At 56.0% G+C, this 24,723-nt stretch overlaps 1 protein-coding gene across 1 annotated transcript; it reads left to right on the top strand.

Annotated features, from left to right (window-relative positions):
* Positions 1-1,354: 1,354 nt before the first annotated feature.
* PITX3 (paired like homeodomain 3) lies at positions 1,355-21,153 on the top strand. Its single transcript, XM_068689642.1, has 4 exons — positions 1,355-1,644; positions 13,796-13,936; positions 18,153-18,358; positions 19,646-21,153. Exons 2-4 carry the CDS (start codon positions 13,828-13,830, stop codon positions 20,207-20,209), a joined length of 879 nt encoding a protein of 292 aa, XP_068545743.1. The 5' UTR covers positions 1,355-1,644; positions 13,796-13,827; the 3' UTR covers positions 20,210-21,153.
* Positions 21,154-24,723: the final 3,570 nt, after the last annotated feature.

The raw sequence follows: 24,723 nt of genomic DNA, 5'->3' as shown, positions 1-24,723 counted from the left end.
AACAGCAAATGCTAGAGCCCTCCCTCCCAAAGAGACCATTCATGCAACAGGGCGGTTGCAAGGAGGTTGTCCTAGTGAAAGCCTCCCACTTCAGCTCCCCAGATCCTCTAATCCAGCAGTCTTCGTGCTGCACTTCACAGGGAGCAAGCTTGTGACGTGGTGCCGCTTCTTATTTCCAGTTGCCTGAAGGAAATAGCTAAAAATACCTTTGCTTCATTACTACTTTAAAGAATAAGCATTAATTGTATTTGCTGCAGGCTACGCACGGGGAAAGGTCTGGAGGGGAAGGCAGGCAGTTCAAAGCACCACCCCTCCATTGCTGCAGCCCTGGAGCTGGGTTTTCAGCTTCCCTGAGGCACGTGGCGATAGGGATGGACTGTCCTGGGAAAGCGCTAATGCTGCCGTGCTGCGCCTGCTTCTCCTGATGGAGAGGAGCCTGTGCCAGGATGGGTTAAAGTCGGGGATGGGAAAAGCTGTGCTCTCGTTTGCTGTCATTTCTGGCAGGCCAAAAGCAGCAGGGCAGACACGAACCTCAGAGTGCCACCCTTATAAAAACACGGTAATTTCTCACGAGCATGTCAGCATTGCCAGCTCTTCTCAAACTCTCCATGCTTCTACTGAATTAACGTGTTTGTGTGTGGTTCTGAACCATAATTTGTAACACCCGTGTCTGCTTAACCCCTCCTGATATCCTGTGCCGCTTCGCCCGCGTTTGCCCTCCATACATCACATCCACCCGGCTCGTAAATCACCGGGGTTAACATCCCCTAAGCTCCAGAACACGTCGGGGGGAGAGCCCGCGGGGACCTCTGGCACCATAAACCGGCGGCAGGCTGCCAGGGAAATGACCCCGAGGAAACCCCGGGGCCCGACGGCGGGGCCGAGCCCGCTCCTGCTCCTGCAGGATCCCGGCAGGGAGAGGAGCCGCCTGCCCCGAGCCTCAGCCCCGACGGCGGGGCGGAGATCCCGGGGCGGACACCTCGGGGCCGGAGCCGTCGGTGCCCGGCGGTGGGGCGGACGGGAGGCACGGGGCCGGCGAGCTGCGGAGCGGAGCGGGCAGGGCACGGCCCGGAGCAGCGCCCGGTGCCGGTGCCGGTGCCGTGCCCGTGCCCGTGCCCCCGACGGCGCCGCCGCTCCCCCGGCCCTGGCGCGGCGCCGGCGGCGGCAGCACCCGCGCTGCCGGGACGGGGCGTGGCCAACGCGGGCAGGGCGAGGCCCGCCGCGCGCCTCAGCCAATCCGCGAGCCGGGGCGCGGCGGGATGCAAATGAGGCGCGCTGCGATTGGTCGCGCCGGGCCGGCGGGGCGGGGCGCGGGGCGGGGGCGGGGCGGGCGGCGCTGGACGGGGCGGGCGGCGGCGGGCGCGCAGCTGGAATGGGGCGGGCGGGAGCGGGGCGCCCGGTGCAGCTGGCGGGGGGCGCCGGCCGGCCGCCATAAAGTGAATGGCCGGGGTGAATGGCAGGCAGTCGGCCGGCGCCCTCCCCGTGAGCCGCGGGCCGGCAGCGAGGCGCCGAGTGCCCGCCCAGCCCCGGGATTTACTCGCCGACGGCGGCGGAGCAGCCCGGGCGGCGGGGCGGGGGGCAGCAGCTTCGCCCCGCTCGCAGGACTGAGGCCGCCCAGCAGCCGAGCCCGCGCCTGGAGCCGCCGTAAGTGCCCCTCCCGGCCCCGCTTCCTCCCCCCGCTCCCCGCCGAAACCGGTGGCGGAGCCAGAGCATCCCCGGCGGGGCGGCTCGGGGCGCTCCGCCCGGCTCCGCGGGCTCGGCGCCCCCCGTCCCGGCACCCCCGGGGGCGGCGGGCGTACCGGGAGCTGCCCCGAGCTCCAGCAGCGGCCCCGGGCTCCGTGCGCGGCGGAGCTGCTCCCCGGGCCGCCCGCCGCCGGAGCGCCGCAGCCCCGGCCGCCCCCTCGGGGCCGCCGCGGGCCCCTCCCGGAGCGCCAGGCGGTTGCTAAACTTAGGCATTTTCCACTCGGGAGAGCGGGGCAGGGGCTGTTTAAATTAGCCGGGGCTCGCCGTAAATAACGGGCTGCCGGATCGGCTGTCTGCAGGGTCCGGGGGAGCGGGGAGACACCGCCTGGGAAAAGGAAGGCGGCCCGACGGCTTCTGGACAGCTGGATAAATGATATTTATGTAACGGGCTGCCGCCTGTTTACAGCGCGGCCGACCTCCCTGCAGCTCCGGGGAGAGGGCGAGCCCGGCCCCCGCCGACGGGGCGAACCTGCCCCGGGCTGCCGGGGGCTCCCGGGGGCCGTCGCCGCCGGGGTCCCGACCGGGAGCGAGAGAGCCGGCCGGCCCCCGGGGGGAGGCTCCGGGCAGAGCCGGCTGTCGGGCTCCGGCCGCGGGCAGGCAGCGGAGCGGCGCCCCGGAGCCCTCCGGGCGGCGGGGGGAGAGCCGGGGGGGCTGCGCTGCAGCTGCTGGAGCCGGCTCGGGGGGGCGGCGGGGCCCCGGGCCGGTGCCGCCGAGGGGGGCACACCTGTCGGCCCGGAGCCCCCGGACAGCTGAGCGGGACGGGCTGGGACGGGCAGCCCCCCCCCGGCTCCGCACTCCGCTCCCAGCCGGCTCGGCTCGGCGAGGGAGGCTGTAGGGGTGCGGGATCGAGCCCCCGGCTGCAGCGCCCCGGGGATGCGCCCACCTGGGTGTTCCCCAGCCGGATCGGGGGGTCCCGCTCTGTGCCCTGCGGGGTGCCCGGCTGGGGTGGCTTCGTGCCCTCCGCCAGTTGGAGAGATGCTGAACGCAGCAGTTTAGGAAGGGGGCTCTCGGGAGCGTGCCCCCTGTTCCTGTCCCAGCTTCCAAAGGAGGAAAAAGGACGGCGTTTTTGGCGATGGCACCGGGGTCTCCCCGTAGCCCCCCGCTCCCGTGGTGTGCCGGTGAGCCGGAGGGATGGGTGTTTGCTCAGGCGTCGGTCGTGCCTTGCTGTGAGGGACAAAGAGCTGCCTGCTGGCTCCAGAGGGACCAGCAGGGCACGGGAGCTGCTCTCAGGCTCCACAAATGTTTGCAGAAACGGGGCAGGGTTTGGTTTTCGTTAGCAAATGGCCGCAGCATGCCCGGTGCTCCCTATCGAGAGCCCTCGCAGGAGATGGCTGTCCCTGGCGTCCCGGAGGGGGCTGTGGGCAAGGGCAGTGTTTTTCCTAATGTTACGGGGATTGCACAAGAGCTGCAGGCTGGGCTCTCCCCATGAAACCCACCTACGTCCCGGTAACTGAGCGCTCCTGCACTGGTTTAAAAGTGTGATATCTGTTGCATTTCTCAAAGGGCTTAATTCAGGCAATTATTAGAGCTAAAAACTTCCACTGAATTGCCAGGTGTTGGTTTGTGTACCCTGTGGGGAGTCGGCAAAAAGAGCGGCATCTTTTCTATCGTCAGATGCTACCCAAAACCCCGAGATTGAGAGGTGAGGCTGACTTTGGAGACTGCCAAAAAGAAAAAGCCAGAAACCCGATCTAGGAGACAGCTCCAAAAGGAAGATGAGATGAGCCGGGGACATGAGTTCTGTCTCGTGACCTGGCACATGTGCCCTGGCTCTGGGGACAGGGGAGGTCCTGGGCTGGGAATGAAGTCCCCCGTGGGGATCGCTGGTGGCCTCACACCACGCGCCCCGCTTCGGGAAGGCAGCGGGATGAGGCTGCAGGGTCGGGAGCAGGAGGCTGCGGCATCTCTGCGCGGGCTCGGCGGTTATCTGGCCATTTGAACACGGGACCTTGCTGTTTGCTCAGGGCCTGGCTGCAGGGGGGAGATCCCCACTTGTCACGGGATGCTGGGGTCCGAGGACACCGAGCTGAGCCAGGCCTGGGACCTGGCTTTTGGCTGGGGGCACGGGGAGCACGGTGCTGGGCTACCATCAGCTTGCCCTCTGCCTCCACTGACCAGCATCACAGTCAGCCTCAGGGCTGGGGGAAAAAACATCTCTGGTCAGCACGGGGCTGAAGCAGGGCTGGGGGCTTCAGGCAGCCGGAGAAAGGATTTGCGAGGCCAGCCTCGCCGCACCGCGCCTCCCCTTTGTGTGCCGCTCCCCGCGCCCCTGCCCTCCCGCCCGGCTCACCTCTGAATATTAATGCCTCTGGCAGATTGGATAATAATGTGACTGGGAATTGAATGAAGCTGGTTATTAGCTCTTGGCTTCCGTGGGGCATTTAAGGCAGCCCGCAGGCTGCTGCTGGAGGCGCAGCGGGACGGAGCGCAGAGCGGGGCGCTCCTGCGGCAGGGCTTGGCTCGGCACCCCTGGCCCAGGGCTGGGACTGCTGCGGGGTCATCGGAGACAGCCCCGCTGGTTTTCAGTGTGGGCAACAACCAAATCCCGAGTCCTTCTGGGGAAGGAACCAGGAGAGCTAGCTGGATGGAGGCTGAGAAGCGTTTCCAATATTATTAGGCTTTAAATAGAGATATGGAGCTGGGGAGGGAAGCCCCCCCCTCTGCTGTCCCCACCAGTTTCAGGGTGTTGCCCAGCAGGCTGGGGAAGAGGCTTGTCCCCCACATGCTGAGCAGGAAATTTCCTGCTGATTTGATGGGAACAAGTTTGAGCTCGGAGTGCCCATTTTTGACAAACTGCACCTTCTGATCTTTCCTCGTGAGCCTTCCCACAGGCGGGTTGCTGGATGATTTAGCAGGAGGGAACGTTACCCACCTCGCAGAGGGGAAGCAGAACTGCCCTGCCTGGCAGCCCAGCACAGAGCCAGAAATGCTGCCTCTGTCCCCTGACCCTCGTTGCGATGCTCTCTGTCTCCCAAAGCACGGCTCTGCCAGAAATTAAACATTTGCACCCTTTTTCTCCACGCACAGGAGTAGGGAAAGCATAGCTAAAAGTGCAGAAGCTGCTATTAATTTCACACATCTGATTTTTCAGCCATTCAAAGCATTCAGGAATGCATTGATGGTTCTGTAGCTACTCGTGATCTCAGCTGAAGCAGACCTGGGGTGCTGCATTTGTCCCATTCAACTCCTAAATCACAGTCGGAGCTCCCATGAGTGAGACACCTGTCTGCGAACCCCAATTTCCCCAGCAAACAACTTCAACCATCCCAAAGCCCGAGAGCCGGTCCCGCAGACCACTTCTATTAAATAAATGCATTAAGTAGATGCCTTTATTTGCTGCTAGCAGGGCTTCGGGGGGATGGCGTGGGCTGGGAGGCTCAGCCCCAGCAGAGCTGCCTGCAGAAATGCAAAGAGCACAAGGATGAACCGAAAGGCATCGTCGGCGAGTCCGCGGTGACTCCAGCCTTCCTCCCCCTCCGTCCTGCCTCCCATCTTCCTTCCAGCAGCGGCGGCCCCAGCCTCACTGCCCTCCCTGCCCCTTCTCAGGGTGCTGTTTCTGCAAGGCTAATTTTTAAGAAGTGCTTATAATAACTGACCAGAGAGAAGCACGAGAGCTTAACCATAAATCAAGCTGACCTGTCTGCGTGTGGACGTTTTTATTTACTTGTCTTTCTGAAAAACAAATAAACAGAGAATGCCTCCCAAATAAACCAGCTCCCCACTTAGATTTGAACATACTTTAAAAGAAATCTCTTTTGTTTTAGCCATTTTTATTTCCTGTTTGTTTCTGAGCTTAGACTTGACAATGAAAACCACATGAAATTCCCTTTTTGTTCCATCAGTTTTATTTTTGGTGCCACAATATCCAAAACTTCCAGTTCTACAAGCTTTTTTCTTTTTTTTTTTTTTTTTTTTGAGATGCGCATTTACTGCACGGTTATTTTTTAAAGTAAATTTGTGGATTTTTTTCCATCAAAAAAAAAAAAAGAGGAAAATTGTTCAGAGAGTTGGATCTATGGTGATAATTTTAAAAAATAAATAAATAAAAATCTTGGATGTAAGAGATATATGTTGAGCCATAAAAGTCAGGCTGGGTGCGGAGCTGTACTTAACCAGGGAGAAATTTCACGGGCAAAGCGCCGAGCGGTGCGTACTTGTGCGTCCTGCTCAGAAGGGGTTTTCAGCACGATTTTAGTATCGGTGCGGAGAAGCCAGCGCAGGAGCTCGTCCGTGGTTGGGGGAGAGGGTTTGCTGGGGTGTTTGGCACACTGCGACCGGTGCCAGGCTGTCCTCGGTGGGGTTTGGGGCTGGGGCTGCCGAGGCGCCTCTCCGTGTCCCTGCAGCGGTCGGGCCGAGGGGCTGCGACCCGAGCTGCTTCCAGAGCGCTGGCTTCCCTCTGCCCCGGCCCTTTTTTCTCTGAACCACTTTGATGGGATTGCCCGAGGGCCAGGCTGAATGAGTAATTATGGATCTGCAGCTTTCTTCATTACCCACCCAAAATGCCTACCTCCCAGGGCTCTGTATGGGATGCAGCGTGGAACAGATGGAAAAAACTAAGGATTAAAAAAAAAAAAAACTAAACTAAAAAAGCCCAGACTTTGCACACAGTCCTTAAGCAGCGCAGTGCATTTCAGGACCCTGACATTCAAAGCCGGGTTCCGCTGCTTCCCACGTCTTCGTGCCCCCAGATTTACGGCACGGCACGGCTTGCTGCGGGGCGAGAGGTTCCCTCCGCACCCTGGGCCCAATCCTGCAAGCGTGGGCCGCTTGCACAAGGCTGCAGGGCTGGATCCAGCCGTGTTTGCAGTGGGGAGGGCCGATCCCCCCTCGTCCCCCTCTGCACAATGTCTGGGTAAACAGGCTGACCTTCGGGGCATGTTGCAAGGTCCATAAAGGTGGTGGGTGTGTGTGGGGGGAGCTCCAGCATCTGTCCCAGTGACCCCCCCCCCAGAGGGGTGCTGGCAGCTGCCGCACGTCCTCTCCTCTCCTGCTCGGGATGCTGCGGTCTGAGCTCATTGCTTGCTTTATTCATGGCAGCCCACGTCCTGCAAGGGTGTTCCTGCCAGAGCACTTAAAAAAAAGAAATATAAATTGCTTAGGAGGAAAAAAAATAATAATCAGAGAAACCTTACAGCCCAGACATCGGCTCCGCTGGCTCTGCGTGTTGGGATGACGCAGCCCTGGCAGCCGGCTGGCCGTGTCGGGGCTCCAGTTGGTGTCCCCAGCAGTGCTGCCCCTCGGCCACCGTGGCGCCCCCAGCCAAACTCCTCTCCCCTTTGCAGCCCCGCTGGTTTTTAAAACAGCAACCCGGCGGCACTTCCCCCCAAAAAAAAGATTCTTTCCAGCCACCATTTTTGCCAAGTTTTGTCACGGAGCAAATGTTTATGACCGAGTCAAACTTCTGCAGAGGATTTATTGCAGAAATGCTGACTGACGGTGAACGCGGGCGGCTTCACAGCGCGCCAAGGTCGGAGACGCATAAAGGGTGTGACGTGCCGGCTGCACGGCGGAGCCTTCCCGACCTTCAGCCCTATGCATCACCCGCCTGATTAGGGGCTTTCTTGAGCTTGTTTACTAATTGTGAGAATCATTTACATCCCTGGTAGCATCTGAGTCATCTGCTGCCCTCCATCTGCATACAAAGCTCCCGACGGCAGCTGGAGCCGCATAGCTCCAGCACCGCCTCTCAGCCCTAGCCTCCCTCAAACGGGCCAACTTTGCAGCCACAGAGATACCAAAAGGACGACGAAGCTCTGCCGTGAACGCATCCGCCGCGGGCATTGTGCCAGTTCCCTTTTACTGCTGGAATAATCGCTCAAACTCATACAGCCACCCAAACAAACGCAGCGCAGCGTACTGGCGCGCCCATGCCAGGCCCGCTGCCCTTTGCGCAAGCAGCGGATCCAGCGACGCTGCTCCACCGCTGTCTCGCTCCCATCTCCACTTCTGCCCAGCTTCTGCCCGTGCAAACATGAGTGCTTTGTGCGTGCAAAGGGAAACAGGAGTCCCTCAGCCGCAGCTGTGCTGCTTGCTGCCATACAGATGCAGGCAGATGTGCTGCGAGCGCAGCCTGCCAGGGCGCACAGGGATCAGCAAAGCTGAGCCCCCTCTCTCTGCTTTTTATTTCGGTCGTGAGATGCTCTCAGGCAGAATTTCTCCCCCAAATCAGTCTCTTTTCTCCCCAACCAAAGCGATTAGTTTCTCTGGAGGACTTCCCTGCACCCACAAAGCACACTTAGCTCCCAGCACTCCTGTGCTACAGAGCCTGACACTGCCAGCAACTTTGTGCAACTGCGATTCGTTCTGGCAAAACTAAGCCTTTGCTGATTTATTTTGTTCCAGATGCCTAACAAACAAAATAAGCCATAACAAAGTGCAGCTTTATTAATGTAGCTGCATAGTCTGTCAGAAAGAAAATCGCAGCCCCGGCTGATGGAGCCAAGGTGCTGCACGCCCAGGCGAGGCGCAGCGTGCGAGGCACGCAGGGAAGGCAGCTGGACACAGCCAGACCCACGCTGCAATTCCTATGAGGATGAACATCAACATTTCGTTTAGGGGAAAAAAAAAATAACACAAATTTGCAGAAAGTCTGGCAGGGCTTCCCTTCTGTATTATGATTAGCTCTTCACGTCCAAGCTTCGGGCACCATTTCAGAAGCTATCCAGGTGGGCTAACGGCAGCTCCGGTGGGGTCCCAAGCTTTTTTTGGCACAGGCCAAGTGAAGGAGCGCTGCCCTGGCTCCACAGCTCTCTCTGCCCCCTGCAGCTGAGCTCGGCAGGGACTGCCATAGTCGGGGTCTGCAGAGGAATCCCTCTGGGTGGAAGTGTTGAGGAGAGCAACCCACAACGTGTGGGTCACGGTATGCACTGGCTCTTCTCTGCAGCAGGGTCATGGTGCAGACTTTTTTCCCTGCAGACAGAGGTACGGACCTGTCAATCCTTTGGACCTTTCCACTGTGATAATCCTGCGTGATACCAATACTTTATTAACCCTCCGCTGCCCAGAGCAGGCATTTTGGCCATCACCCTCCTCCACAGCCAGGGGCTTGCGTGGAAGCCCGGGAAGCCAGCGGCTCGCTCACACCTTGTGGGCTGCCCCCAGCCCCTGGAGAATGCATCAGGCAGGGTCCAGCGAGGCTGTGCATTTCCCTGCCACCTCTTATCTGAGGATCTGGAAGCACTTAAAGGAATTTTGCTTCATTGCCTCTCACAGCTCAAAGAGGCTCATTAACATCATTTCTGAGATGAGGAATGGAGTCTCAGAGCAGCCAAGAGAGTTTACCTACATCACAAGCCAAGTCAGCGACAGGGCTTATCTCCCGATCCTCTCCCCACCCTAGCCCACATTATCAGGAGCTTCTCCGATGATGAAGAGAGCAGACAGAAACAGAGAGGCTGCCCCTTGCAGCCAGCCCAGGCGGGAAGCCCTGCAGCATGGCACCACGCTGCCTGCGATGCTCTTGCAGCTCGAAACAGCTCGCTCCGACAGCGATCAGATACCAAGCACCCTGGGGAGCTTTGGCAATTCCTACTGATGGGAGAGCAGAAAAAAATGTTCCAGGCTTTAAAGCGGCACACACTGCTACAAAAACACCCTGTGCCAGAGCTCAGGGGTCAGCACCGCACCGCGAGGACTAAATCGAGAAATAAAGTTTATAATAAACTGTGACTCAGCCCTCGCTGGCGGTTCGTGATCCTCTGGTGAGCGCGCGCCTGGAAGCGCTGCTCGGCCAGCCGGGGGCTGCAGGCAGCCCCGGGGTTTTGGAGGCAGGCAGGCAGCTCTCCTGCCCGCAGCGGGGCTGCGCTCTGGGTAACCGGTTTGCTGCTGCTGTTTATCTTCCAGTGATTAATGGTCTCGCTTGGTTCCTGCTGCAATTCCATTAAGATTAGAGACTTAAAGTTACACCGAGAGGTTTAGCAGCGGATGACCCTGGTCTCCCTGTGGCTGTATTTCTGTAGTCTTGAGGAAGAGAAGATTATTCTCACATCCCACCCTTCTTGCTTTCTCACTGCAGGGAAGGAGCCCTCACAGGCAGCACATGTGTCAGCCCTTAGCTCGGTGTGCAATTTGTGTGCTGTGCACGCTGTGCCACTGGAGACCCCAGCCCGCGGACACTTGCGTGGCACTGTCCTGCACAAACACATGGATTGGGACAGCAAAAATTTCTTGCAAGATGGGACAGGGCAGCCCCAGCCCATTCCTCTCTGATGTGGGGCAGAGGCAGGGGCAGCTCTGCCTGAGCACAACCCCCAGGAGGACCAAAGTACACGCAGACAGATCCTCTTCCTGAAAATATGCTTAGATAAACTCGCCGGGCAGAAGGGGATACGGGCAGCCCTTGGGATCTCAACTACCAGCTCCCTGCGTACCCTCTTGGGGAAGGCAAACAGCATCAAACGACCAGACGGATGGCCTCTCCCCCCGGACAAACTGCAGGAGCCTCAGCTCAGCGGGCACACGCTTGTGGCCCACTCCCCGGTGGCAGCGCGGGGAGCTCAGCAAGGCGCGCTTGTCAGTCTCGGGGTAGCTCGCCGTGGGCAGCACCCACAGCACCAAAGCCACTGCTATAATTAGCCCTGCTTGGCTTGCAGTCAGCCTTTATGTTTCCTTCCCACCCCTCCAAAAAAAACAAGCGGAGGAATCTCTGCTCCCGGGCGATGGAGCAGCATGTTACCGAGATCGAGGAGGAAGGTCATGGGGACCCTCACTTGCTCTTTTTTGGGTGAGTGAGGTGTCCCCCCTGGCTGGCTGGAGATGCTGCACCTCGTGCCCACTGCCTTTTGCAGCGCCCAGGCAGCTCCCTGCTAGCAGGGAGGATGCGCATGGGTGGCGGCCTGAAGAAAAGACCTGTTTGTTACAGATTTGGGAACCTTTTGCCACGGGAGCAGTGAAGTGTGTAGATGGAAGGAGCTACACGCGCCAGAGCAGGCTGGGGGCCAGGGGTGATTTTACACAACTGAAAACTGAGCGAGTCTGGTTCCACATTACAAGTGCAGAAGCTGCCCCTAAAGAAATGGTCCTTTTACATTAAGAGAAAATGAGATGAAGGCTCAGATGGCAACAATAAATCTGATGCTATCTAAAGACACTTCTGAGGTGCCAATTCCAGTAACTCCCTGAGAACAAACGACTTGGTAGGAATGCCACAAAGGTTTATCATCGACTTTCTTAATGTCTCTGCCTACAGCGAGATCTAGCCAGCGTGGAGGAAAGCTCCTTTAATTAAATCCGAAAGGGCTGTATAATCTAGAGTAATACCTACAGCCCTTTGTGCTGGCAGCAGGGGGTGTCCCCAGCTAAATACACCAGTGCGGAGCTCGGACATTAGCCCCAGCTCAGACCATCCTCTTGCTTTTGTTTGTTCTGCCCACGACAAGCTGAAAGGGCCTTGCTTGATGCCACTGCACAGGGCACTTGCACTAGGTACATAATCACACACACAAAATTTCCTCTCTGAAGTCCTCATAGCGTTATATTTGGTTCAAAAAGCAAACTTGCTCCCAAGTCAGAAGCCCTGGATTCAGCTTGAACATGGGCCACGCTTTACAACCAGTTTTAGTCCAGGTCCCCGGCACATCCCTGAGGCAGGCCAAGCACACTACAGTGCACAGCAGCTCAGATCAAGCACACAGCCACTGCGCGGGTGCAGTGAGGGATGGGACGGGAGTCCTAAATACTGGGGCTGGCTTCCCCCAAGCCTTAGGTTGTCATTTACACCTATAAAGGTGTCTGTAAAACTGCTCCCCTCCTGGTTTCCGTATCTCCACCCCAGTTTGCACAGATTAAACTGATGCAAGACAAGCAAGAGTCTCGAGGCAAACAGGACCGTGCACAGGAGGATGCTGTCCTGCAGTTACTGTGAGGCAGGAGTCTGAATTCCTCCTTAAATCTGGTCCAGTGCAGAGTCAAGCCCTCGAAGAGAGGAAATTGTGCTTGACAGATGCAATCATATGCAAATGGCTGTAGAAGAGGGGAAATTATCATCTACAAACATTGGGCAGAAATTCCATCTGCCGCCGCCTCAAGAAGGGCTCTTAATAAATTCTGAGACAGCAAAGTGACACACATCTTAATCAAGACTTAATCCAGGGAATTAATTCACTGCGCGTTTCTGCATAATTCCAAGAGCCATGCTAAAAGCCATGGCAATATCAGCAGCAGATGGACTCTCCTTACTCCATGCAAAGGTATTAAAGAAAACACAGCCCCCGTCACACCGCGTTGTGTGCATACACACGGCAGAAAGCAACAGGGCCGTGCCCCGCTGCCGCCGGGAGCTCACGCGGCCTGCAGACACCAAAGGTCAGCCAGCCATGAGGGGGAAAGGGAAACCAGTCCCACGGCAAACACGGAGCCACTTCTGTCCAACAGGAGACAAAAAGCCCGGAGGAGGCAAAGGTCTGGGAAAGCAGCAAGGGATGCTGCTCTCAGAGTGGGGCTGGGGCCAGCACTGAGGTTCAGCAGGGGCTGGGGATGGAGGGGCACCAGGGAGCGAGGAGAACTGCTCGTGAGCACGGCTGGCTGCAGGACCCAGCAGGACAGGCGCTAGGAATGGCTGCTCTCACTGCGGCCCTGCAGGCATTCTGCAGGTACAGGGGCTGCCTTTGCCAAGGGCCCCAGCAGCAGCCCTGCTCAAATTGACAGGAGGCTTTAGACAGCTCTGAAAATACATTCTTAGTCACTGTCATCCACCTCCAAAGGAGGTGCAAAAGCTATGTTATTAATCTCTTGTTTACATGTTTAAAGGCTAGCGCAGACCAGATGAATGCTGCCTCCAGTCAGCCCGGTCCCAATACGCGTGGATTAGAGGGGTCGTGCAATCCTCCACCAACCTTCCCAACTGACTGCAACCTGTAGCCTGGAAATCCCAAACACCTGGTCCCACAGCCCTGTACCTGGAGGCCCCTGGGCCTGGCACACGTTTACAGCCACTGAGTGACATGCTGCCTGGCTGGGGTGACAGGAGGCTTAGAAGCTGCTGTGTATATAGCACACATACTATGTGCAGCAGCATTATGAGCTGAAACTTGGACTTAGCGGCTAACACGGGGCCTGCTCACCTTGCCGAGGTGACGAGGCTGGGCTGGAAACCCCTACTACTTCACTCCTGCCTCTTCATGAGACTCCAACACAGGCCTGGGTAGAGCAGCTCTCAACCAAACCCTTCCAGGCAACGTAGTCACAGGTGGAGGGCATGGAGGCCCAGAGGAGTGGGACTGGAATAATTGGCCCTGGGACTGAAAAAGAAGGTCAGGGAGTCCTGGTGTTGGCTACACTGTGAGGAGCAGCTCCCCAGGTGGGATGCTTTCAGCGAGGGAGGTGGCCCACAGCCGTAAAAGAGGTGCTGGGGAGCCTTTGGTCAAGATGACCCAAAGCTGGAAGCAGGCTGCTGCTCCAGCCAGGCTTACTCATCCCCCCAGCACCCAAGGGTGTGTAACGCGATGCCCGTGTTAATTCAGGCTGCAGAGGTCCTTCTGTAACCAACAGGAGTCCATTTGCACTGACCCAGCTTGTGGCAGCCTCCATGCAGGCCAGCATGCCTTCCTCCCAGTGCCACACGCAGGGGCAGCTTTCTGTTGGGCGTGCACACGTGTTTGTCCATGTTCATGGTCTCCGAGCTTTGGTTGTGCCCAGCCAGCTTGCTGGGAAGCGAAGGAGAGCGCAGGGAAGCTGCGGCGAGAGGCTGGGGAGAGGCGGGATGTCTGGGGAAGGTGCTAACAGCCCTTGGCTGGCCCAGAACCACTTCCTCAGATCTCCGTTACACAGCATGCTCCGGCGTTGCTATTTCAGTCTGAATGTCACCTATAAATTGGAGGCTCTTTCTCTGAAGGCTGCAAATAGAAGTGCCGCTAGATGATCTTTGATTTATAGGGGAGCTCAGCAGAAAGCCTGGCATCTCCATTTTCCAGCCAGGAAACTCGGAGGGGGTCCGAGGATCACACAGGGATCCTTTGCTCTCCCTCAAGGGTTGGCAGGTCCCTCCCCGAGTGGGTGGGGAGAGGTCAGGAACACAGGTCCCGTCTCCCTAACCGCCCCGTGCCTGCTTTTTCAGATTCCTCCTCCTCTGCTGCCCATTCCTGCCCCATGGATTTCAACCTGCTGGCGGACGCGGAGGCTCGCAGCCCGGCCCTGTCGCTCTCGGACTCCGGCACCCCCCAGCACGAGCACAGCTGCAAGGGGCAGGACCACAGCGGTGAGTGCGAGGCCCCGCGACCCTCCCTGGTGGGGGACCCGGCAGGCAGAGAGCGAGCAGGGGGAGGCGTGGGGGTGAGCATTGCCTGTGCAGGGGGTGCTGCTGAAGTGCTTGGGTTGAAGCTTTCCGTGCTGTGGGTTAGGTTGGCCTTGGGCTCAACTCGCCGGGTTCAGTCAAAGAAAGATGATGCAAAGCTCCCCCAAAGAGCACCCGCACAAGGGGAGGCGAGGGCTGGGGCCAGCCTGCTGCTCCCCGTGTAAAGCCTCCGGGCTCACCCACATGCAGAAGCTAATCAGCATAATGATGCAGATTAAAATTCCCTGGAGCAAGCATCACAGGGGCAGCATCGTAGCTATGTCGGAGAATCCACCCTCCGAATTCCTCGCTGTGCGCGTACCTTAGTTGGGCACATCCCCAGGCTCAGCGGCTCCTCGTCAGCTGCTGGGGATGCATGGCGTGTGTCTCCATCCGAGTGGCCTTCCCGACGGAGCCCCCCGGCCCCTGCACAGAACTGCCAATTTAGGAGCGGACTTCTCTTTTTTTCCATTAGGCGTGAGCAGCTAATTCCAGCCATGACTGCAGGAGTTTCATTGAGTGGGCGAACGTGCATGGGATGCATCCCACAGCCTATTTTAGGGCGACAATAAATGCTTGGTGCCTGGCGACGTCACTCCCCGCTGTCTTACATAGTCTAGAAATAAAGTCACCCTGGGAGGCAGCCGCGTGCCAGCGTTACCTGCGCATGGGGGCTGCCAGCTCCTGCGCTCACACCAGAGAGGCTGATGGCAGCTGCACCAGGCATATGTCCCCAGCACAGGCAGGGCAGGACAGGGCACAGCACCGTGGTACGTCACTTCTGGAGATTCCTGCCTTCCCCACAAAAAATACAGCCCCACTTTTCCTTTGTTCCATCTGCAGAGCAAGAGATGGTAAGGAACAGAGCAGAAGCCTGCTCTGTCCGGGCTTTCTGAGATCCTCAGCATCCTCTGATGGTGTTGAGTGTTTGCAACACCCCCTTCTGTTAGCTCTCATCAGGCAGGAGGAGAGCCAGGGAGAGGAGGATATTTTCTATAGCCAGCTCCTCGGTGTGGATTCAGCACAGCCCATGGGGCTCTTCCTGGGCTCCCCCCAGACTGCCACGCTTCTGGTCCCACCACAATGCCTTTACAGAGAGCACATTCCCTGTCTGGAGAAGAAGCAGAAATGAATACGGTGTTCCCTGTAAGCAACGTTCAGGAAGAGCCAGAGGCAGCAGGTGTGGAAACAGAGAGGACACTAAGAGGAAGGTACATCTGCAGATTGTTCCAGACTCAGAGACAGGATTCCCACATCCACTTCAACTTCACAAGATTTAGGGAAAGTCCTACTCCAGAGGGCATGGAGGAGATAAATACCAAAGCAAGATGTTTGGTTAGCTCTTCCACCAAGATGCAAACCGTTAGCCAGTGGGTTTTGCTCCGTTGCCATTCCCTTTTGCTGTAATTTCTTCCTGCGTGAAGAAGGGCAGCTGTCAGCAAGAGCTCCCAGTTTAGGCACAGCCTCCTGTTTGGCAGCAGCCCCTTTTGAAATCCACGTGTCAGGGGCTCCTGTGGGAACATATCCCATGTATGCACCAGGCTTTTAATTAACCCAGACTTAGCAGATGAGCAAACAAACCAAATGTTGTCCCTTCATCTGTACTGAGCCATTCCTAATAACTAGCTCAGATGTGGTGCCATCACTCCCTTTTTAATCTGTTTTAGAGATGGGTGATGCAGGAATCTCCCTCTTCCAACGCTGGCTCAGAGCACTCAGCTAGAGAAATCAGACTTCTCCCCTTGGCAATAACTGCTACTGAGAAAATAAATAAATAATCAAGAGCATGCTTCCAACAGTTCTGTTGAAGGTGGGATCCCTGCACGAGGATGCTCGTGGCAGCAAGGAGAGCACTGGGAGACTACAGCCAGCTCCTACAGGTCCTGTTTCCAGGTCTTATGGCTTCTTCTGTTACAAGAATGCACTCTGAAAATTCTTTTGCTGGTCCAGCCCGGCTGGAAACACTGCCTTGTGCTGGCTCTGGGAGCAGGAGATGGTGCCTTCCTGCCCAGCACGACCAGCTTGTGCCCTGCTGGTGGGAGCCAACACATGGCAGAGGCTTCTCCAGAAGTCTCAGGGCTGCTCTACACAGCCAACTCGCTCTCTTTGCATTAGTTTCTCTGCCATCTGTTGGCAGGTAAAGAGATGGTAAAGTTATTAATACTGAAGGTTTCAAAGGTCGGCTAAGAAGTTTGTACTAACATTCCTTTCAACCCAAAGCCAGCAGCCTGTGATGGTTTCCAGCCCTCACTGCCGAGGCTGTGCGTGCCAACCCTGCAGACTACAAGCCCACTACTTGATGGGTCCACCCCTCCTAGGGTGGGCACCTGGCCTTGTTAACACTGGAACAGCTTTTTCCTCACCTCTCCTTCTTTTTGGAAAGAGTACAGAGGTGAGGTCTCTGTAATCACTTAGCTGAGACCACAGGAGCAGAGGAGATGCTGTCTGAATGCTCTCTTGCCATGACCATAGTTAACAAGATTTCTGCCCATCCCACCTTAAGTTCTACTTGCATTACAATGCACTTGGTCTTCTTTATATCCAACAGCAGCATTAAACATGCCATAGAACAGGAGGTGGATAGTAGGGAGCATACAGGAACTCTGCACTGCTGCAGTCCTTACATCATATATCCACAGAAACAACACTCTTCTGGCTTGTGCTCAGGCTGTCCTCTGTGAAGGGTGGTCACCTCTCCTGAAAATGCTTCCCAGGACCCCAGCATTGCTCCCCTTGGGGAAAAGCAGGTGTTGGAGAAAACAGGATTTTCCTGGGAATGGCATGGAGAGGTTTCCCCGCCATGTGTTTGGGTGCTTTTCAGTCTCTCTTCTTAGAGCCTCTCTTCCATTTGGCTTTTATGAGACTTACTTTTTGAAGGGCACATCCATTGGCCTTGAAGTACCGTTTCTCCTCACCCAGCTGTATTCCAGGGTCCTCTGCTTCCCTGCATCTTAATGGGCTGTCCAGGACAGCTTCCATTTTAGGATTTTTTTATGGACTTTGAAGCCTTTTAAGCTAGCTTCCACTTAAAAAACCACAACCAAACAAAAAACCCTTTTCATCTGAAACTCAGTGGAATGATGACAAGCTTTTTAAAAAAAAGATTCTTCTCCTGAATGCAATGGTTTGGCCATTGTTTGCAACCATTTCTAGTTGGTTTTGTGGCATATTTCACACTGGAAAAGAACACCTCCCCTTCCTGCTGAAATCCTGATTTTCAGTTGGAAGTGTATCAGAAGCTGCTTGATCAGCAGAAGGTGGTGGTGAACATCAGCAGTGATTCATTTTATCTGGAATAATTTCACTCCATGGTGACTTGTCTTGTTTCCTGGCAGGGAATGCCCCCTTTCTTTTTTCTTAAAGAAAAAAAAAAATCTGCAGTTTCCCTCCCCTCTCACTGTCCTCCACTCACTGAGTGACTCAGCTGCAATGTCCTCTGCCGAAGAGGAAGAAGTTTTTACTCACAGGGTGAGGGCTGTGGCAGAGGGAGGTGCCTGGCTTGGCCAAACTGCCCACCTCCAGCCCAAGCTCAGAGGAGGCACACTACGGTCTGGGTTTAGCAACTGGCAGGAGGCTGAGCAGCGCTGTGTGGTTAGATATTGGTGCAGCCAGCAGAGAGTTTCAGGATGTTCACCAGAGGGGTGATGAAACGAAAGACACAACCTCTCAGAGAGGGAGCTCTGAACGAGAAGGACAGGGAGATGCTCAAATAATTCACAGTAAGGTCTACGAGAGACCTTTTCCTACTTTTTAAAATAAAAATACGCACATCTAAGTAAAAAAGTAATGGAAGGATAAAAGTTTGTGTTTCTTTGGCTTAGTTAATTTAAGATCCTTAACTTGCCATCACTAGTAATCTGCCTTTCCCCACTCAAATCTCTGCAAAACCACTATTTGATCTTTTGCTGCGCCATAAATGACAATTTCCTTTTGGTTTTTATGAAGGGAGCTGTGGGTGTGGTGCAAGGCAGACACTCGGTCAGCAGGGTAAGGGAAGGAGGTGGGACTGCTCCTCTGGTGGGTGCTGCTGGAGCTGCTGGTGACCACAGCAGAGGGGCACGCAGCCCCAAGGAGAGGCTCCCCGACACATCCAAGCCCCCAAACTCACTCTGAGGACCTCTCCATTCTGTTTCCCTCACAGACACTGAGAAGTCCCAACAAAACCAGACGGACGACTCCAACCCTGAGGACGGCTCGCTGAAGAAGAAGCAGCGGAGGCAGAGGACTCACTTCACCAGCCAGCAGCTGCAGGAGCTGGAGGCCACTTTCCAGAGGAACCGCTACCCAGACATGAGCACCAGGGAGGAGATCGCAGTCTGGACCAACCTGACGGAGGCACGAGTGCGGGTAGGACTGCAGCCCTCACCCTCCCATGCACAAGCTGTCCCCAAACCCAGGAAGGAATGAGGAATGCTAGAACACTTCCCCCTCTAGAAAGCACCTCACAATGGTCTCCACCTGAGATCTGGCACATCCAGACACACAGAAACACACAGCCTGTGCTGGCCATGCCTTCCTCACCCAGCACAAGCTTACAGTACCACAGGGAGGTCCAGAGCCCAAGCCCTGCCCCAGCAAACCCCTTCCTTGTGGTACCATCGTCCCCAGCCTCACTGGAAGGCTCCCTTTGGAGTTCCCAAACCACTGTGCAGTCACAGGCACGGCGTGGCAGGGCTCCAGCTGGAACGAGGGCTTCTCTCTGCTACTAGAAATATGAGTTAGCAGCACCATGAATAGCCTTCCAGCAGCTTCCACGCTCCAGGAAGTTATATTGTTTGAGTCCCCCCAATACTAACAGATTTTCCTGTTAGGAGACAGACTTCTAGTGCCCGCCCAGCTGAGGCTGAGGTGAAGTCAAAGCAAGAAAGGTTATTTCCTCAGCTGAGCAGCTCTCCAGCTCCATCCCCCAACTGCTTTGCTCCCAAGTCACACAACCCCACCCCCTGCCCCTGAGCTGTGCACACTTCGTAATACCAAAGCTGTTTTCCTCCCTTTTCCCCATGCAAAGGGCATTTGTTAGTTCAGTGCAGTGGGCAAAGCAGCACACAGAAGGTGGGCAGCAGGGGCTGCCTCTGCTAGCCCATGCCAGGACACAGATACAGGCCTGCCCTTTAGAGCCAACAAGAATCTAGTACGGGCCACGTCCTTAGTCACTCCTTGATTTCCTCCACTAGTTTATGCCAAACAATTCCACTGAAGCAACCAGGGCCTGTGAGTCAAAGCCACAGCAGAGACCAAAAAGTCATCCAGAGGTGGTTTGTGGATGTACCACCTCTGTAGGACCACCACCACTGTCTGGCATCAACATCCCCACAGTGATGTAGGACTGGGTGCCTGCAGTAAGTCATGGGCACCACTATTAATTAGGTGGCCCCAAATACGCTGGGGTTATTTGGTGTATTATAAGTGGCTGTGCTTGGGTTTTGACCCAGGTGGTGATTCTCCCCTCAGGAGATGGCCCAGCAGCCCAGACACCTCACTGCGACCCCTTCCTGATGCTCAGCCTCCCAGCTCTCTGGGAACGGCCCCAGCCCTTCTCCCACTTCTGTCTCACTGGGCACAGAGGCTGGGGCAAGGTCCCCTGCAGGGGACAGCCTGGAGTGACTCTATCCCTCCCTCCTCTCCCTCTTGCAGGTCTGGTTCAAAAACCGCCGAGCCAAGTGGAGGAAACGGGAGAGGAACCAGCAGGCCGAGCTCTGCAAGAACAGCTTCGGAGCCCAGTTCAACGGACTGATGCAGCCTTATGACGACATGTATTCCAGCTACTCCTACAACAACTGGGCCACCAAGGGGCTCGCCACCAGCCCGCTCTCGGCCAAGAGCTTCCCGTTCTTCAACTCCATGAACGTCAGCCCCCTCTCCTCCCAGCCCATGTTCTCCCCGCCCAGCTCCATCGCCTCCATGACCATGCCTTCTTCCATGGTCCCTTCCGCGGTGACTGGGGTCCCGGCCTCCAGCCTCAACAACCTGGGAAACATCAACAACCTGAACAGCCCGAGCCTCAACTCCGCTGTCTCATCCAGTGCCTGTCCGTACGCCTCCACAGCCAGCCCCTACATGTACAGGGACACGTGCAACTCCAGCCTGGCCAGCCTGAGGCTGAAGGCCAAGCAGCACGCCAACTTCACCTACCCGGCTGTGCAGACGGCTGCTTCCAACCTGAGCCCTTGCCAATACGCCGTGGACAGGCCTGTATGAAGGGCTGCCTGCCACCACCCGGGGACTTGACCTTAGCCTGAAACAAGGAGACCTTTAGCCCTACAACAGCGTACGTCCTGCAGAGTGAGAGTGAAAGCGAGAGAGAGCAAGAGAGCACGAGAGAGAGAGTGCGCAGCGAGCGGGCAGACGGACCTCTATGAAGATTTGTCTAACTATCGTATGGTGAATTTTGACTGTCTTTGCCCTCCCAAACCCCTTCCCTCCCTGCCCACCAACCCCCTTACCCTCCCTCTTGGTAAGGAAACCAAAACAGTCTACTGGAAGCCCCATGGGGAAGCAGGAGCCCCGGCGGGCAGGGCGCCTGGCCCACGGACAGCCAAGCTCAGCATGTTTCAGTCTGACCCCAAACCCTCCCTTTCCCGGGACAGCCAGTAATGGGAAACAGGGACGGGGCGACGTGGGGCTGCTCTTCAGTGCTCGGCCGAGCCCTTCTCCCTGCACGCCTGCAAGATTTCGGTGGAAGACCGCCTATTTATCTGGCAGATGGTCAGAAAGCATAGTTGCAGTTGATTGGCATCTCTTTGTAGCGCATTTATAGGCATGGCCCTTCAGACTTGAAGCCTTTAGGAACTGGGAGTTGAAAGGATATAAAATATGTGTATGTATATATATATGATGTATATATACAAATACATATATAAACATATGTAATAAAATACACCTTTTTGTTTTGTACATGAAATAACCAGCGAAGTAGACCTTAAACCAAAAACCCCCATAAAGCAATCATGTCCACCGAGGCGGCGTTCTGCCTGTCATGCTATACTGCTTCAGTCATTTCCAGTCAGACAGGAATATCTTTGCCAGTGTACATCCAAAGCATCCCTTTTGCAACAATCAACTCCCCCTTGCACATCTCCTTCCCTTCCTCAAATCCCATTTCAAAAAAGGAAGTAAAATAAAAGTTGGCACAATCCCTCTAAGGCTTCCGCCTGTCTGGTTATTGAGAGCATGACCTTGCACCTAAAGATTCAGAAGTGGAGCACGAGTAGCCTGGGTGAGAGCGAGCATCCTCAGGCAGGGTGGCCCAGGAGGAAACCTCTCCTTGCTGAGGTTTCCCCAACTGGGGAAAGTGTGGGGCCAGTGTCTCTGGGCTCCTTGCAGCCCTCCTGGCTCCAAACACCACCTCCAGGAGAGGTCAGCTGCAAGAACCCGGCCAGCTGGCCTGTCCCCATGCTATTTATGTTGGGAATGCTGTAAAACAGAGCTGGAACTTCTGGGATGTACACACCACAGCAGGACCTGCTGCTTCAACCTATGCAGAGGGACACAGTGGGTTTCTCTAAGGGCACCAGGAAGCTGCGCAGACCATGGAGTGCAGGACAGCCCCACTCGGTGGAGGCTCCTTTTCCTCCATGGGGCACGTACCTCGGGGCAAGCACAACCCTGATATTTTACTTTTCCCTTAGAGAAAAAAGTAAAACATATTACCAAGACAAACCATCCTGCTTGGGTGAGGGGGACAGACAAAGCTGGTGCAAACCAGGTTTCTGCAACACTGCTAGCATGCACAGAGGAAGCAAACTGCTGAGAGGGGATTCTCGCTAGGAGACACGGAGAGGTCCCCCACATGCAAAGTGTGCAAATCACTCAGTCTTTGCCATAGCCTGTTCCACAGACAGCAGCTGCTGCAGGTATTGGTGAACAGACACCAAGAACAGTCACAGATATCAGACCAAACACACTGTAGCAAAACCATGCTTTGCTCTGACCAAAGTGAGGGAGCCACGTACCCCTGCACTGGAGCAGCTACTGCTCCATCTACAACACACAAACACCTAAAACACACATCCAAGACAAGCCCCAGATCTTACCTTGTTGCTGGGTACCAGTGCTGCTGTGGCAGCTTCAGTGACGGTGGCCTCTGCTCCGGGGCCTCCCCGCCAAGGCCTCACCTCACTGACTCCCATCTGTGCCCTCCCACTGACTCCCCATCTGCCCCAGCTCCCCTCCCCAGGGGAAGGAGCAAGGCCCTGGCCACTCTCATTTCCTCTCCCCCTCTGGCTCTCCCACAGCTGGGTCCCATCCTCTGCCTGATCCCCCGAGCCAGCTGGTTCCACAGGCCTCTCGTGCTCCAGCACCAAGGCACTGAGCCCTTCAGGCAGCTGCTGCCCCCCCAGCAGCTCCACGCACCCTGCCCTCCACCCCACGCTGACCTTGAGTGCAGGTGGGAACATGGCAAAGCCAGAAGAAACATCTCTCATAAAATCACAGCTTTACCTGGAGAAGAAGTCAAAGGGAGGCCCGGCTTCCCCTTCCCTTGCGTGATATTTGCAGAGGGAAACAGCAGCTGAGAGCAACACAAGCTCCTGCTTCCTTTCAGCCTGCTCTGGTAGCTGTGTGTTGCCTTCAGCAGCAACATGTTGAGAGGAACTTGTGGTGATCCAGCTCTTGTCCCACAGAGAGGACGGCGGTGGGGTGGGATGGGGTGGGATGGGGTTCAGCAGGGGAGCCTGGGACAGGTGGAGCAGGGAGCAGAGGGGACACGCTGATCGGATGGGGCCAGCGGCTGCTGGGCATTGCAGAATTCAGCCCATACCAGACAGCCCAAATGCATGCAGCAAGAAACCAACCCCAGCACGTGGCTCTCCTGATCTCCTTTTGGAGAAGAGCCTTTGGGGGAAAGCCCAAACCCAATTTAGTTACTGATTTTTCAGCCTGAGATTTTCCATGCAGTCATTTTGATAACCTTTAGGCCAGACCAGTCTGATTTCTGAGCAGGACAGACTCAGCCAGTACCTGCACCAGGCCATTGCTGCGTGCAAGTGCATGGCCAGTGGCTCTGCAGGCAGGCTACTGGGAGTAGGCTTCTCCTCCCCAGTCCTGTACTGGGAAGACTGTGGGGTCTGTCTCTGCAGTCAGAGGTACTGCACCATGCAGCATCCAGACCGGGTGGCAACCACACGCCAGCTCTGAGCTGAGAGCGCTTTGTACAATGGCACCAAATGACTGACACAACCTGGAGAAAAAAACTTAAAATCTGCAGACACCAGAGATGGCCAAAAGTAAATATTGGAGTGAGAAAATTGGCAGCAGAGAGCCCTGGGAGAGGCCCCCTGCTTTCCAAATGCCACCTGCCCTCCCGATGCAGCTGAGCCAGCACAGCCTCCTGCACTCAGCTCTTTCCCCAGGCTCCCAGAACATAGATGTGATGCTCACTGGTCCAGCACAAACACATCAGGTGCCCTGCAGACCTTCTCCAGGACCTCTCTCTGCCCCCAGGACCCCAGGACCTCCCTAGCTGTGTCTCTCTGATGCTGCAGCCCAGTTAGGTGGGGTTTAGCAGGCTCCTGCTTATTCCAAAGGCCAGCTAGGCAAGAAGCTCTGTCACTGGATACTTCCCAATCTGCAGATATAGCAAGCACACATTCTCTTCCATCATCCAGATCATTAATGAAAATGTTGAATAAAACCAGACCCGGAACAGATGTCCCTGAACTTCACTCAGTGTAACTCTTCCTTTTCATCAGCGAACCCTGGATAACTCTCTGGGTATAATCATCCAATGGGTTTTGTCCCTACCCAACATCCCATCCACATCATGCTTTAAAGGTTGCTTAAGAGCCTAGAGCATGACACGGGTCAGAAGCCTTAAGAATCCACCGAAATGGCAGCCAGGGCTCTTCTTCACCATGCCCTTACCTGTCACAGGAGCAAATCAGATTGCTTTGACCAGGTTCTGTCCTTGGCAAGTCCCCACGGCTCCTCATCTCCACTGCTTACAAGCAGTGAGATTATCTGTTCCAGCGGTTTTTGGTGGGTGAGGGGATTTAGCTGTCAGCAGGTCCTGGCTTTTGGCCCCAGTCCCTTCTGAAAGGGTACAAAGCTTGCATTTTACAGCCTTTTTATGCCTCGCTGTCCCTCAGCAGTTCTCATAGATAATAGCAAACATTTCTGGGCTTGCTTAGCGGGAAGTTCATCACGCCCAGATGGTCTGAAAAATTCCTGTTTATGTAAACATCCCTTTCTTGGGCTTTCCCTATTCAAGGCCAGGCTTGTAGCCCCCACCCCTGGCATGGCTCATGCTGCCCACTTCCTCATAGCTGTCTTTTTCCAAGGGCTAATGTAAAGCGTGCAGAACAGTTGGGTCTTCTCAGTGGCTGCCAGCAGCGTTTTCTCTCCCTGCAGAAAAGCCATGCAACACTGTCCTTGGTTATTCTCTTACTGTTAGCGTGGTGGGGAATTGTTTTCTGACACCTTGCTTGGTGCATGCCAGCTTTTACCATGGTCTGGTATCAGAGCTCCAAACTGCAGGCTGGGTGTGAACGTCCAAGCTCCTGCTGGAGATGTTTAATAGCTCAGGTAGCGAGAGATGGAGCTAATTCCTGTCAACAATTCCTGTCGATAATTGCCTTGGGGCACCTGGCTGCACCCAGGCATGGGAAGAGGCTTGGGGTGGGTACTTTCCCTCACCACCTCTGGCCAGCAACACCCCAGCCAAAGTCCAAATTTCTGCACGGGTACCTAAATAACATTAAAACTGGAGAGGATTC

The sequence above is a fragment of the Anas acuta genome, chromosome 7, assembly GCF_963932015.1.
Source record: "Anas acuta chromosome 7, bAnaAcu1.1, whole genome shotgun sequence".
In the NCBI taxonomy this organism is placed as follows: Eukaryota; Metazoa; Chordata; class Aves; order Anseriformes; family Anatidae; genus Anas; species Anas acuta.
The sequence above is the reverse complement of the archived record's forward strand: the minus strand, read 5'-3'. Positions and strand labels throughout refer to the sequence as shown.

Excerpts from the sequence above, each read along its gene's own strand:
- PITX3 (XM_068689642.1), top strand. The coding sequence starts at position 13,828 with ATGGATTTCAACCTGCTGGCGGACGCGGAGGCTCGCAGCCCGGCCCTG. Across the intron at positions 13,937-18,152 it reads CAAGGGGCAGGACCACAGCG|ACACTGAGAAGTCCCAACAA; the intron begins GTGAGTGCGAGG and ends TTTCCCTCACAG. Across the intron at positions 18,359-19,645 it reads TGACGGAGGCACGAGTGCGG|GTCTGGTTCAAAAACCGCCG; the intron begins GTAGGACTGCAG and ends TCCCTCTTGCAG.